This window comes from Chenopodium quinoa, unplaced genomic scaffold, assembly GCF_001683475.1.
Source record: "Chenopodium quinoa cultivar QQ74 unplaced genomic scaffold, ASM168347v1, whole genome shotgun sequence".
NCBI classification, from domain to species: Eukaryota; Viridiplantae; Streptophyta; class Magnoliopsida; order Caryophyllales; family Amaranthaceae; genus Chenopodium; species Chenopodium quinoa.
Genome location: NW_018742815.1, coordinates 2,353,173 through 2,367,500, shown reverse-complemented (window position 1 = coordinate 2,367,500; position 14,328 = coordinate 2,353,173). Strand labels below are relative to the sequence as shown.

Sequence of the window (14,328 nt, the reverse complement as noted above, 5' to 3'; positions counted from 1 at the left end):
ATGATCTCAACACGGTCGTGCTGCCAAGCTCCGACACACGAGTCAACATACGTGAACTAATCTATATTATGGTCATTAGTAAAAAAAATTCCCCTTGACTAGTAGTTTCTTCCGATGGAAGGAATTGGATTTGGAAACTTTTAGTACTACTGCATATTTGTCCTCAAGCTGCACAACATTGGGTATGAACAAAAATAAACACGGTAACACCAAACTAATCATGAAACATTTTACGTATTAAAATTTAGAAAGAAAGAGCATACATTAAAAGTAGTTGGATATAATGAGAATCCGAGTTGCGAAAATCATTCGATACTCAGTAAAAGGAGGTAATTGAAAATTTTGAAACGAATTTGTACAAAGATCCATGATAATGCATTTTCATCTCAAGTATCTCATTTTCCTTATAAATCTCTATTACCATCCAATTCCACCATATGGGGTGGGGTACTACTGGACAAGCATGCAATTTTATAGAGAAAAACACAAGTTTAGGGATGATATTGCATTCCTATGAACAAAATACTGATAATTAACATTACTTTCCTTGCTAAATTACACTAAAATTCATTCCAAAACTGTCATTTAATACCGACTACCAAACGGGCTACGACAGTTGGTGTTAAGAAGTTACATTCATCCGGAGTTTGCAATCTACTCGTGCCTTCTAGTACATATTTCATTACTATAAAAAAAAAAGGGCAGCACTTACAAATTCTTCAAGTAATTGGCAAAGCTATCAAGTGCAGCCTCTAATGAAAACCAAGCCTTAGCCTTGAAGTTGCTGGCCTCTCGAAGGTGAGCCAACTGAGCAGACTTCTGCCTGGCAACATCGACTTGAGGGCATATGGAGCGAGTCAGCCTACCAAGGTCTTGATCCGCCAAGCAGTGATCTTTTTCCAATTGAGATTTGCAGTTCATTAACTTGGCTATTTCCTTATCTGTTTCAGCTATTCTTGACCTGAGCTGATCTCGAGAAGATGTCTTCTGTAATATTTGATTCTTAATATTAACAAGGCGGGATTGAATTGTACCAGCTTCTCGAAGTTTCAGAGGAGCAGCAACCTCCTTTTTAGTCCATTCCATAAATCGATGTTGTGAAGCCAAAATATCCTCTTCAAGAGACTTAATGACAGTCAGCGAATGCATAGGCAAGGAGGGATGAAAGTCCTGGAGTAATTGAGACAATTCCCCAGTGAAGTGAAGGTCATTTGGATTGCGCCGAATCTCCTCCAAAAGCTTCAAGAATTGAACTTTCGAAGAGGAGATAGATATGGATTTTTTCTTGGATACTTTGTACAGGTCCTCCAGCAGTGAATCAATGTCGTTTAAGATTAAAGACGTAGAAGATTCCTGGATTGAAAACAGGAAATGTTGAAAACATGAGTAAAAGCGAACATAATTTACTATGCATTATATATTTTTAGTGTGGAATTGGATGAAAAAAAAGGTGTCAACCCCTGGATTGTACTGCACTTCTCGTCCTTTTACGGAGTACCAAAGAACTGTCTTTAGCAGCTGCACCTGCAAGATTCAATTATTCATATTATTAGTCTATTAAGTAAAAGACCTCGGGTTTTGACCAAATGGGGAAGTCTCAGCTCCAATTATCTTTCCTGACGACATACTAAGATTCCAGACTCCTTCAGCTAGCCCAATCGTTGTAATAAATCATTAACGTAATAGTACAACAAATAAGAAACGTTATAAGAACTCTAGCTTGTGCACAGCTAAACACTACACGCGCAAGGGGTTGATATCAAGCAACCTAAATCAACCTCCCATCATTGTTCAAGTGCTAAAATAAGCATCAAAAGCGATGATTAAACCAACGAGATAAGACTTTCTAGTGAGTTAGGGATAAAGTCACCAGCATCAAAATATTTTTACCAGTGTACAGTCGCTAACACCGCTAACAGCCAACAAAGGGGTGAAAAGTGCACCCAAGTAGCCCAAGTCATGAATAATGATGCCGATGATGCATCTCCCTCTTCTCAAAGGAGGGTGGATTTTTTTTTTTTTTTTTAATAAAAATATAATAGAGGAGCATATATGTATCTTACCAAGATGAAGCTCAGCACTATAAAAAATAGGAGAAACATCAACATGACTTAACATTGCAGCATGGATGGCAGCCCCATAAGCAACAACCTCCTCACTGTTGAAGCTATTTAAGAGCTTCTCCCAAAGGAAAAACTCTTGCAACATCTGCTGCACTTTAGGGATCCTAGTCGAGCCACCAACTAAGATAACATAATGAATGTCTTCCCTTTCCAACTTGGCGCTCCTCAAACACTTCTCAACAAGGCGCATACAATCTTTGATTAGATAATTACTAAGCCTTTCAAAGTTTGCACGAGTGATATTTGTAGAAAAATATTTACCCACACTATGAGAATACAGGTTGATGACAGTCTCTGAACATGTAGAGATACTCCTCTTTGCCCTCTCACAAGAAGCTACCAACCTTCCAAGATGTTCAGGGTTTTCACTGATATGACAAGCCCACGGTTCAAACAGTTGGATAAAGTAGTTCGCCATTTTTTTATCAAAAGCATCTCCACCAAGTTCAGGATCCCAACAAACTGCTTTAAACTCAACTATATCCTCATTAATAGTTAGCAAAGAGACATCAAGGGTCCTACCACCCTGGTTGAAAACCAATACATTATTACCTAAGCAGCTAGAAGCAAGTTGCTCGTGCAAACCATAAGCTATGACGACTGCTGTTGGCTCCTTAATAATATGAACAGATTTGAGCCCGGCCATAATTCCAGCATCTTTTGTTGCCTGCCGCTGGGAATCATTAAAGTAAGCTGGTACAGTAACAACTGCATACTTTACTTCCACACCAAGATAGGCCTCGGCAGTCTCCTTCATTTTCATTAGCACCATAGAACATATCTCTTCAGCAGCAAACTGTTTCTCCTTACCCTGGTACGAAACCACAATTTTAGGCTTATCATTTGCACCAGCAACAACCTTAAATGGCCAACTCTTGATGTCATATTGAGCTGTAACATCACTAAATGTCCTTCCTATAAGCTTGTACACATCTGTAATTTGTTAATATGCACAACACCAAGTATGAGAGAACAAACTGACAAATAGACTTACTCATATGAGCTTCAAATTATTAAAAAAAAAAAAACAGAGAAGAAGGTGGGGGGAGGAGATTCCTATTCTACTATATATTAAACCAAGGGCTTAATTTAGAGACATATATAAACAAACAATCTATGGAAAAAATGAGGTTGTGATTTATAGCCCATATAAGAATAGAAATTGTGGGAATAACGAATTTGTGGTGTCCTTTTAGACAAAGTGATTCATATGATTCTCCATGGTAATGCTTTTCCTACCCAAGCTTCGATTCTTATTGTCACTTACAAACAATTAAAGGTTTGCAATGATTAAAAGTCGATGAAGAAAAAGGCATGATGAGAATGGACATAATTCTTCAAAAAAGCACAAGAGAAAGTAATGGAAGGGCAATAGAACACAAATTAAGTAAAAGCAACTATTTCCACCAAGCATATATTAATCAGTGTAAAGTTGTAAACATATAAGATCATAACATTGAGGTCAACAAGTCTTAGTTGTATTATAATTAAATTTGGCATCTGTGTAACTAGAAAACAAATAAATATCTCAATAGAAGTAGAGAAAGGACCACAAACCAAATATAGTGATTGCAGGGTTTTGACTACTTTGGTTCTTGGCAGCATCACCAATAAGGTGCTCATTATCAGTAAAAGCAACATAAGATAATGTTTTCCGGTTGCCCTGATCGTTGACAATAATCTCAACCTTACCATGCTGCCAAATTGCCACACGTGAGAATCTATCCCCCAAATCAATTCCAATTGCTGGCCAGCCCCAATCACTCTCCATCTTTCTATATAGGTCGATCTCCTAAAAGCTTAACCTAAGATAAACATGGTATAAACAGAATATATAGGCAGACGACGTCACAGAGACTTGTTCAAAGAAAGTAGTGAGTTCTGGAAAACTCTACTAGCACTAAAATGAAAAAAACATGGTATAAATGACTCAAAATGCCTAAATGTAAAACATATGTATGATATGACAGATTATTAGCCCTTAATTACCCAGTTTTGTTCTCCATTTTCATACACCAAACAGATTATTAGCCCTTGATGAAATTATTAGCACTAAATTTGAAGTATTTAAGTTGTGAATTGAAATGGGTAATTTGAGTTCCCTTACCTATTTCTTATTTGAGCATTAATCAAGATTCAAAATTTCGAGCTTATGTTTCCAAAATTAGAAATTTACTTCAAGTTTAATGAGATTTAGAGGAATTAGAATAGAGAGAAAAATGAAACTCTATTTCATTGATTTTCGGAGAATATTGTGAATGAATTACAAGAGAAGCTTTATTACAGCTATATATACAAAATATCCTGTAACAACTTTTCTAACAACTTTCCTAACAGAAAATATCTAGTAACAGAATTCTGTTATGTAAGTCAACAAAGTCAAGTAGCTTCTAGAAACTTTAATACAACTCAGCAGTCTTCAATTGCCTTCTCTGTAGCTTGCTTCATTCAGCTCCTTCATATTCTGTAAGAACAGGATCAACATCATCACTATCAGCATGATCACCAATACCCCCCCCCCCCCCCTCAAGCTGGGCATGGATACTTGAGACATGCCTAGCTTGGCAAGTAGTTTAGACAGCTGTGGAGCAGGAAGAATCTTTGTTAGGATATCAGCTAATTGCCCATCAGTTGGCACATAGGACAATTCAATAAGACCTTCCAGTACTTTATCCCTAGTAAAAGGACAATCAATCTCAATATGATTGGTTCTCTCATGCATAACTGGATTCTTTGCCAAATGAATTGCTGACTGATTATCACAGTTCAGCTTAACTGGAGTGAGATCAGAAACTCCAAGATCAACTAACAATCTCACAAGCCAAACTATCTCAGATGCAGCTGCAGCCATTGCCCTGTATTCTGCTTCAGTAGAGGATTTAGACACAGTTGATTGCTTCTTAGATTTCCACGAAATAAGGTTGTTCCTCAGCATCATCAAGTACCCTGTAACAGATCTTCGACTATCTATGCAAGCAGCCCAGTCAGAGTCTGAATATGCTTGAAGAGTCAGTTGTTTAGCAGCTTGCAAAAACAAATAAACCTTGTCCAATAGTGCCAGCCACATATCTCAACAAATGATGTAAAACTTTTAAATGCTGTAACCTTGGACTTTGCATGAACTGGCTGAGAGTCTGTACAGCATAGGATATATCTGGCCTGGTGTGAGTTAAGAAATTCAATTTCCCAACTATACACCTATAGTGTTCTGGATTCTGATACAACTCCCCTTCAGTTGCTGAAAATTTGACACTTATAGGAAGTGGTGTCTTTGCTGTTCTTGAAATATCCATGTCACAAACTTCAAGTAACTCTTTTGTAAACTTCCTCCGACTAAGTATAATCCCAGATGACAGCCTTGAAACTTCAATTCCAAGAAAGAAACTCAGTTCACCCAAATCCTTTATGCTGAATACATCATGCAAATAACCTTTTAGCTGGAGCAGGACCTCTGAATTTGAACCAGTCAGAATTATGTCATCAACATAAACTGCAGAAATACTTATGTCACCCTTGTCTTTAAGACTAAACAAGGAGTAATCATTTTTGTTCTGAACAAAACCTTGCTTTTGAAGTTCTGCTGTCAGTCTAGCAAACCATTGTTTGCTAGCTTGCTTCAATCCATACAGAGATTTCACTAGCTTACACACTTTATTCTGTGGATTAGGCACACCTTGTGGCATCTTCATATAAACCTCTTCATCAAGAGATACATGTAAGAAGGCATTATTTATGTCCAACTGAAGTAAAGGCCAATTATTTCCAGCAGCAACAGTAAGTAAACACCTAATTGTAGCCATTTTGACTACTGGTGAAAATGTCTCATCATAATCCACCCCATACTTTTGTGTAAAACCCTTTGCAACCAACCTAGCTTTGTATCTTTCCAAGGATCCATCCTTTTTTAGCTTCACCTTAAACACCCATTTACACCCAATGGCCTTTTTGCCTTTAGGTAAACTGGTAACAACCCAAGTATTGTTAGCAGACAGTGCTTCTAACTCTTTGTTCATTGCTTTTATCCACTCAGGATGCTGTGCAGCTTCAAAATAAGTTGCTGGTTCTGTGATATTTGAGACTTGAGCAATAAAATCCTTCAAGGGAACTGGAAACTCCTCATAAGTCACTATATTGCACCAATGAGAGATAGCAGACTCAACTGCACAAACATAATCTATCATCCAAGCTGGTTTTCTGTGAGGACTAGATGATTGTCTATCTGGTAATGGTTGTGTTATCTGGTAATCTATGGACTAGGTGTGTTTTGGGCAATAATAGGCTGAGGTGGGACAGTTTGTTCTGGGAACAGGACAAAAAATTCAGGTATATCAGGGTCAAAATCAAAAACAAAAGCTGTTTGAGATGGAAGAAAAATAGAGTCTGGTTTGTGTGGTGGGAAAGAAACATGAAATGGAAAGTGCCTTTCATGGAAGGTGATATCTCTAGAGACAAAATTTTTATTAGTTTCTAGGTTTAAGAGTTTGTAGGCTTTTTGACCTGTTGGATAGCCAAGCATAACACAGGGTGTTGACCTTGAATCAAACTTGGATCTGTTATTCTTCAAAGTTGCAGCATAACACAGACATCCAAACACTCTCAAGTGTTCAATATTGGTTAGAACACCATGAACCTTTTCATAAGGTAAGACAAAACCCAAGCAAGACAAGGGCATTCTGTTAATCAAATGTGTAGCAGTAAGTAGACATTCTCCCCAATACTTCACATGAACTTTAGACTGAAAGAACAAAGCCCTTGCTGTCTCTAACAGGTGTCTATGTTTCCTTTCTACAACCCTATTCTGTTGTGGGGTGTCTACACAACTTTTCTGATGAAAAATCCCAAATCTCTCATAGACAGTAAGCATTCTGCCTTCACATAACTCTTTGGCATTATCAGTTCTTATGCTCGATCTTAACATGTATACCAAACTGAGTGTGAATAAAAGTAATAAAAAAACTCCAAAATATCAACACAATCAGATTTATTCCACATAAGAAATGTCCAAGTATGCCTTGACATATCATCAACTGCAGTTAAAAAATAAGAACAGTCATCATGTGTTCTTATTTTGTATGGACCCCAAGTGTCTACATGTAAAAGATCAAAGCAACTTGCACTCTTGACATTGTCTTTAGGAAAAGATTTCCTAACTTGCCTAGCTTTTGGACATATTTGACAGATGCTGTCATTACAACAATTACCAGAAAACTTTGAATCTATATGACTCAACTTATTAAAAGGTAAATGTCCTAATATTAAGTGCATCAGATTTGCTTCATCTGCAACAACCACATTTATTGAAGAAACACACCCATCACTCTTCTTCAAATCTCCATTTGTAACTGCATATAGTCCAGATTCCAAATTACCAAGAACCAGAGAAGTTCTCTGGGAGTGATCCTGGATCAAGCACTTATCATGTGTAAACACAATGTCACATCCCATATCCTTACATATTCTATGAGTAGAAATCAAATTAAAATGCAAGTCAGGAACATGCAAAAAACATTCTTGAGCATAATCCCATTCTCAAACTTCACTGTGCCTATATGCTTTACTTCTACAGATTTTCCATTGGCCACAGTTATAGAACTAGGATATTTATCAAACAGATTATATGCATCAAACAAATTCAGATTTGAACATATATGATCAGTTGCTCCACTATCTATAATCCATTTTGAATCAAGACAAGTAATTAAGGAATCACCTGCCATGTTTGCCATCCCATTGAACTACTTAGAGCTGTCATGTTTATCTTGCTGAATTAGACTGACCAGCTTCTCATACTGCTCCTTTGTGAAATGATTGGTATAGTCATCATCATCAGAACCTTCACAGCAAGAAACAGCAGCCACTCTCTTCCCTTTGTTCTTGTTATACCCCCCTTTAGCAGGATAACCATGCAATTTCCAGCACTTATCAACAGTATGATTATTCAGCTTACAGTGTTCACAGAACAACGGTGATCTTGCAGGAAAACTCCTATTATATCCTCCTCTTCTTTCTTCTGCAGCTGCAAAAGCCATACTAGACTGTTTATGAACAACATCTGTGATTTGTTTTTGCTTTTCATCCTGAATTAACATATTGTAAGCAACAGACATTGCAGGCAAAGGATTCATCATCAGAATATTAGTTCTGACCCCTGCATGTTTAGCATCAAGTTTCATCAAGAATTGAATTAGTCTTTCATCTTGCTGAGTCTTCAGAAACTTCTGTGTCAAGTTACAACTGCATCTATTACAATTGCAAGTAGGAATTGGATTTGCTGCACTGATTTGATCCCAAATTCCTTTAATTCTAGTAAAGAATTTAGCAATTGTAGTTGTTCCTTGTTCCAATTGACTCAAAGTTTGTTGTAATGAGTATATCTGAGGTCCAGAGGTCCAGAGATCACTGAATATCTATCTTCTAGATCTTTCCATATCTCAGAAGCAGTGGAAAAGAAAATCACACTCTTAGCTAGTGTGTTATCCAAAGATCTCAGAATATAAGAAATTATCATATTGTTGCATCTATTCCAAGCATTCAACAATGGATCTGAATCTCCTGGTCTTGGCAGACTTCCATCAATGAAAGGCATCTTGTTTTTCATTGAAAAGGCTAGAATCATACCTCTTTTCCAGTCTCGATAATTGTCTCCATTGAATTTCTCTAAAACAAGTGAAACGGTCGGATTTTCACTTGGATGTATGTAATAAACTGATCCTGGATCTTGAGTTGGATTCTGAATGTTTGTATCTTGTGCAGCCATTGAATCAAGATTTTGCTCGAAAAATTCGATTATAGCAACAAATTTGTGCTTGAAAAAATGATCTAAAATCGAGAATTTGATCAAAAATTGTCCAGAAATTCTGGGGAAAAACTGATGAATTGATACTGTAATAAGTATCCTTTACTGTGATTCAATCAAAACTTGCGGAAAAATTTCAGATTATTAGCAGAAAACCTGCTCTGATACCATAATGAGATTTAGAGGAATTAGAATAAAGAGAAAAATGAAACTCTATTTCATTGATTTTCGGAGAATATTGTGAATGAATTACAAGAGAAGCTTTATTATAGCTATATATACAAAATATCCTGTAACAACTTTTCTAACAACTTTCCTAACAGAAAATATCTAGTAACAGAATTCTGTTATGTAAGTCAACAAAGTCAAGTAGCTTCTAGAAACTTTAATACAGCTCAGCAGTCTTCAATTGCCTTCTCTATAGCTTGCTTCATTCAGCTCCTTCATATTAAGAACAGGATCAACATCATCACTATCAGCATGATCACCAATAAAGTTTAATCAAGAGTACAACGCATAAACAAGAGTAAAAAATTAATTAACCCCAGCACATCAAAGCAATATCTAACAAAAGTATAAAGCTTTACACTTTGTTTGGATAGGAAGAAATGGAAGGAAAAGAAGAGAAGAGAAATGAAGGGGGACAAAATCTCTTGTTTGGGTAAAAGATTGGGAGAAAGAAGGGGAAGGAGAGGGAGGGATCCATTTCCCCTCTCTCTTTAATAACCATAATCTCTCTAAAATTGGAGAGATTTGGAGGGAAAATGGAGCTCACCCCTCCCTTTCTTTTCCCTTCCCTTTCTCCGTTTTCCCTCCCCTTCTTTTCCTTCCTTCTTTGCTATCCAAACAAAGCGTTAAAAAAAAAAAAAGGAACTTTGCTTAATCTAGTCTAAACAAGAGTAAAATAAACGCTAAGAGTTAAGATACGGAGTATATGAATAATTTACAAGAATTGATTAAAAAAAAAAGTTATAAATTTTTTTACCTGAAGACGAGCAGAACTGCAATTCTGCTAAAGTTGTTGAATCTAAAATTTGAAAAGGTTTTGGCAGTGTGTGACACAAGAGCTTTTATATTTATGCCTCTGTTCTTACGCTTCCTGACTTTCCATTTTTCAAATCTTTAAATTTTTTAGCTGTCACGTCACCAATGCTTGTTGATGAGAATGATCATAATCCATAGGCTTTGCTTTTAGTGTCGTTTAAAATCAATTTTTTTTTTAAAGTATTAATTGCAACAATTTGACTAATTATTACGAGTTTACGGAGTATTGCGTTACCGTATTAGTGTCTATATACTACGGAGTAATATACATTCTCATGTTTTTTGTTTTTTTTGGACTTTTTGCAATGCAAATGAATTGTTTTGTAAAATTATTTTTAGCCGCTAAATAAACATTATTCCTACTTTAATTTAACCATTAAAAGAGCCAATGTACAATGTAGTAAGACGAATAACAATGTTTAAAGTCCAAAGGTGTATTCAATCTTCTATAACTACAAGTCCACAACTAAAGTATAAACTACTTACATCATATGGTAGAGTTTTATTTATTTAATTTTTTTTAAAAGGCAGGTAGTTTTTTTTTGAGGAAAAAATAAGAGGGGTATTTTGGGAAAAGAAATTTATCACCCGAAACCCCTTTCACTTTATACAAGTATATAGAACTGGCAAAAGCTAACAAACGCCTCCGGGGCGTTGGATAAGCTATCTAAAAGTATAAAGATTAAATTAAAATTAATATTAATCACACCGATTAACGCGTGATTTTGTTATGCTTTTCCAAATTAATACTACTTTTGGTAACATTTTAAATGCTTATCCAACGCACCGCAAGCGTTCGTTAACAAGATCCTATAAATTTTTTATTCAACTTATGGATTGAAAGATAAAAGATGAATTATTTTTATTTTTTTTTATGTATTGGGATTATACGTAATAAATAAAACTACTATAGTTGTGACATACGGAGTAACAATTTTCATGCTATGCTCAATTTTTTTTTTTTTTTTTTTTTTTTTTTTTTTTTTTTTTTTTTTTTTTTTTTTAAGAAATGCTCATAATCTAATTGAAATTTTTCGGATTTAATTTGGCCTGCTTTGATGATTTTCAAACTTAACTAATTTTTTATTTTATTTGTACACTTATTATTAAGAATGAAATCTTTACAAGAGATGGACTATATAAAAAATTAAAAATCACTCATAATGTATAAATATAACCATATTACCCTACATAAAGTTTATTCTATAAATTTGCCAAAAAAAAAGTTTATTCTATAAAATCACCTTCTAATTTATGACTAGTGTGTATCCTGGGCGATGCCCCGAGTTTCTAATTTGTGTATTTCTTGCTTTAATTTAACAATTATGTTGGACTATTTGTGTAGCTAGTGTGTGTAGTGGCTTGGACATTGCCTTGGATGTCACTTTTTTTTTTTTTTACATCATATCTTGAAAGCACTTCGTCATTGCAACAATCACCACCAAAATTAAGTAAGTGTTTAAATTCTAACGGAGCTTAATACAGTTTGCAACTAGATCATGGCAACATTTACCACCAAAATAAAGCACCTTCATCTATCCCAAAAAGTAATAAGGAAAAAAAAAAAAAAAACTCCTGCTAAAAATACCCTTCAAAACATACTAGAGCACCTTCATCTATCTCAATTCTCAAACCAAAAAACTTCATAACCCTCCAGACTCTAGTCCATCGACCCACTAAATTACTTCCTGGCTAGAGTTCACTCGGAATTATTGGAACAAACAGTGTCATTGTCAGGTTTAGATGCTTAATTATTGGTTCACAGATGACTTGAAGCTCTTTCATCTTTTCTTCAAACTTGGAAGCTTCAGCCAGCTGATAATTCCAATCTAGCCACTGCACTGTCTTCTCAATGGCATTCTTCATCCTCATCTTATCATCGACACTAATCTTCTCCGCGTAATCTTTCAATGTCTCCCACATTTTGTTAGCATAGTTCTCCAAAGCAATCTTAGCTTTCACCTTGTTTAAATATTTTTTATCCTCAGTCCTGTACTTTTCAGCCTCTTTCAACAATCTATCAATCTCCTCCTCTGATAACCTACTCCGATTAGTAATTGTGATATGGTTCTTGTTTCCGGTATTAATGTCCTCTGCGGAAGCAGTAAGAATCCCATCAGCATCGATCTCAAACCATACATCAAACTTTGCGACACCAGCAGGTGCTGCAGGAATGTCTGATAGTTTAAATTTGCCTAGAAAGTTGTTGTCTATAGCAACTGGTCTCTCACCTTCATATACTGAGAATGGTACAACTGTCTGATAATCAGAGGCAGTATAAACCCTGCCAACCTTCTTTGTTGGGATAATAGTGTTACGAGGGACAACAATTTTCATGCCACCACCATAGACCTCAATACCAAGCGATAAAGGTGCAACATCAACAAGCACCATATCATTCTTAGTAATCACACCAGCCAAGACAGAAGCATAGACTGCGGCTCCATAGGCAACTGCCTCATCTGGGTTGATGCTTCTACAAAGCTCCTTTCCATTGAGAAACTCTTGTAAAAGCCTTCTTTCTACTCAATCGAAACTTTAATCGAAAGTAGACTCAAGTTCCGAACTCCATATGGGGAAGGAACGTTGTTGTTTGCGGGGTCTCGATCATTTACATGGACCCACTTTTCATTCCATTTGTGGGAATTTGATGATCTATAAACCGTCCTTAACGAACGATCGGCTCATCTTTGAGCATGATGAATCACTTCGTGCCGACCTGTTGTCAATAAACTTTTGGGCCCTCTTCAATCGAAGCTTCCGGCTTGATTCCTTTTCGCGAGTTTTCGCTAGGAATCATCATGTCGATTGCTTTCGTTGGAGAAATCGGTGGCGTGGTTACCTTACGGTTCCCTCGGCTTTCAAAAATGCGTTTTGGATTCGTGGGATGGAAAGGATTTTCCATTTGAGTTCTTCACACCTTCACTCTTCTCCATCTTAGCATCCTTCAAGCACTGATCTACTGGATCGATACACTTCCTAAATAAATCAATATTTAACTTCTCAAATCGAGCACGGGTGAAATCAATGCCCTTGTAAAGGCAATCAATCTCAACGGTAGTTTCATGAGCAGATGAAAGGGTTCTTTTGGCTCTCTCAGCAGCTGCTCTCAACCTACCAATGTCTACATTGTGTTGCCTTTTGAAGTCCTCCACAAAGTAACTCACCATGTTATTGTCAAAGTCTCCACCACCAAGATGTGTGTCTCCACTTACTGCTTTAACTTCAAACACACCCTTTTCCAAACATACTAAAGATACATCAAATGTCCCACCACCAAGATCAAATACTAGTATATGCTTTTTGCCAATGTCATTCTCATTAAGCTTCTTGTCAAGACCATAGGCAATAGCAGCTGCAGTTGGCTCATTGATAATACGGATAACATTTAGTCCAGCAATGACTCCTGCATCTTTTGTAGCCTTACGCTGAGAATCATTGAAGTAGGCTGTTGAACCAAGATAGGCCTCTGCTATCTCTTTCATCTCGACAAGGACCATTGAAGATATCTCCTCGCCCTTGTAAGTCACCACTATCAGTGGCTCCTTGTATTCACATGAATCAGGTGGGGCAATGACTTTAAATGGCCAAAGCTTAATGTCATTTTGCACTGTTTCATCACTGCGTATAAGTCTCTTGGCATCTGAGTGTTAACAATATCCGGAGCATTAAAATTTTAAATATAGAAAGCAATAGGTACAGAATAAACAGGAAGAATTCCACAAAAAATTATACTAAGTCTCAGTACTAGAATTGCTCTTCAAGCAAGCTCATATGGTAAATTTCTTTCAAGTTTCCAAATAGCTACACACCAGTTGACATTTCTTTATCATTTTTGCCCGGATAGTAACTTATGTCACAGTATGCAGATCTTACTAAGTAGAGCTTTCCTATAATATCCCGTGGCTTACATCTCTCTATAAGCTTATAATCAAATCACAACATTTTAGAAAGAGTCAAAAGTTACTAATGAAAATATTATAACAAATTAACAATCCATATCCTATGTTAACAAGGGAATGGAATTAGAATCACAACCAAATACTAAAATATTATAATATATGTACTTATTAATACTCGAAAAGAATAATAAAATTGTAAAAATTAACAGATTAACAACAGAACGAAGATTATACCAAAGATAGTGTTAGAAGGATTGGCAGTAACTTGGTTTTTGTCAGCTTCTCCGATAAGTCGTTGAGTAGGAGTGAAGGCAACCCAAGACGGCGTCGTTCTGTTACCTTGATCATTTGTGATGATCTCAACACGGCCGTGTTGCCAAACTCCCACGCAAGAGTAGGTTGTCCCGAGATCGATTCCTATTGCCGGCCCTTCTTCGTTGTTTCCCTCTGTTGAATTTTCCAT

At 36.3% G+C, this 14,328-nt stretch overlaps 2 protein-coding genes across 2 annotated transcripts; both read right to left on the bottom strand.

Moving 5' to 3' along the window:
• Positions 1–708: 708 nt before the first annotated feature.
• On the bottom strand, positions 709–3,894 carry LOC110725412 (heat shock 70 kDa protein 18-like). The gene is made up of 4 exons (XM_021904892.1): positions 3,681–3,894; positions 1,891–3,056; positions 1,459–1,524; positions 709–1,353 (listed from the first exon to the last, which is right to left on the bottom strand). Exons 1-4 carry the CDS (start codon positions 3,892–3,894, stop codon positions 709–711), a joined length of 2,091 nt encoding a protein of 696 aa, XP_021760584.1.
• A 6,866-nt stretch (positions 3,895–10,760) lies between these two features.
• On the bottom strand, positions 10,761–14,328 carry LOC110725410 (heat shock cognate 70 kDa protein-like). Its single transcript, XM_021904891.1, has 4 exons — positions 14,100–14,328; positions 12,884–13,606; positions 12,120–12,485; positions 10,761–12,056 (listed from the first exon to the last, which is right to left on the bottom strand). Exons 1-4 carry the CDS (start codon positions 14,326–14,328, stop codon positions 11,656–11,658), a joined length of 1,719 nt encoding a protein of 572 aa, XP_021760583.1. The 3' UTR covers positions 10,761–11,655.

Excerpts from the sequence above, each read along its gene's own strand:
- LOC110725412 (XM_021904892.1), bottom strand. The coding sequence starts at position 3,894 with ATGGAGAGTGATTGGGGCTGGCCAGCAATTGGAATTGATTTGGGGGAT. Across the intron at positions 3,057-3,680 it reads CCCTGCAATCACTATATTTG|ATGTGTACAAGCTTATAGGA; the intron begins GTTTGTGGTCCT and ends AACAAATTACAG. Across the intron at positions 1,354-1,458 it reads AAGTGCAGTACAATCCAGGG|GAATCTTCTACGTCTTTAAT; the intron begins GTTGACACCTTT and ends TTTTCAATCCAG.
- LOC110725410 (XM_021904891.1), bottom strand. The coding sequence starts at position 14,328 with ATGGAAAATTCAACAGAGGGAAACAACGAAGAAGGGCCGGCAATAGGA. Across the intron at positions 12,486-12,883 it reads TAAGATGGAGAAGAGTGAAG|AAAGAAGGCTTTTACAAGAG; the intron begins GTGTGAAGAACT and ends TCGATTGAGTAG. Across the intron at positions 12,057-12,119 it reads CATTCCTGCAGCACCTGCTG|AGGACATTAATACCGGAAAC; the intron begins GTGTCGCAAAGT and ends CTGCTTCCGCAG.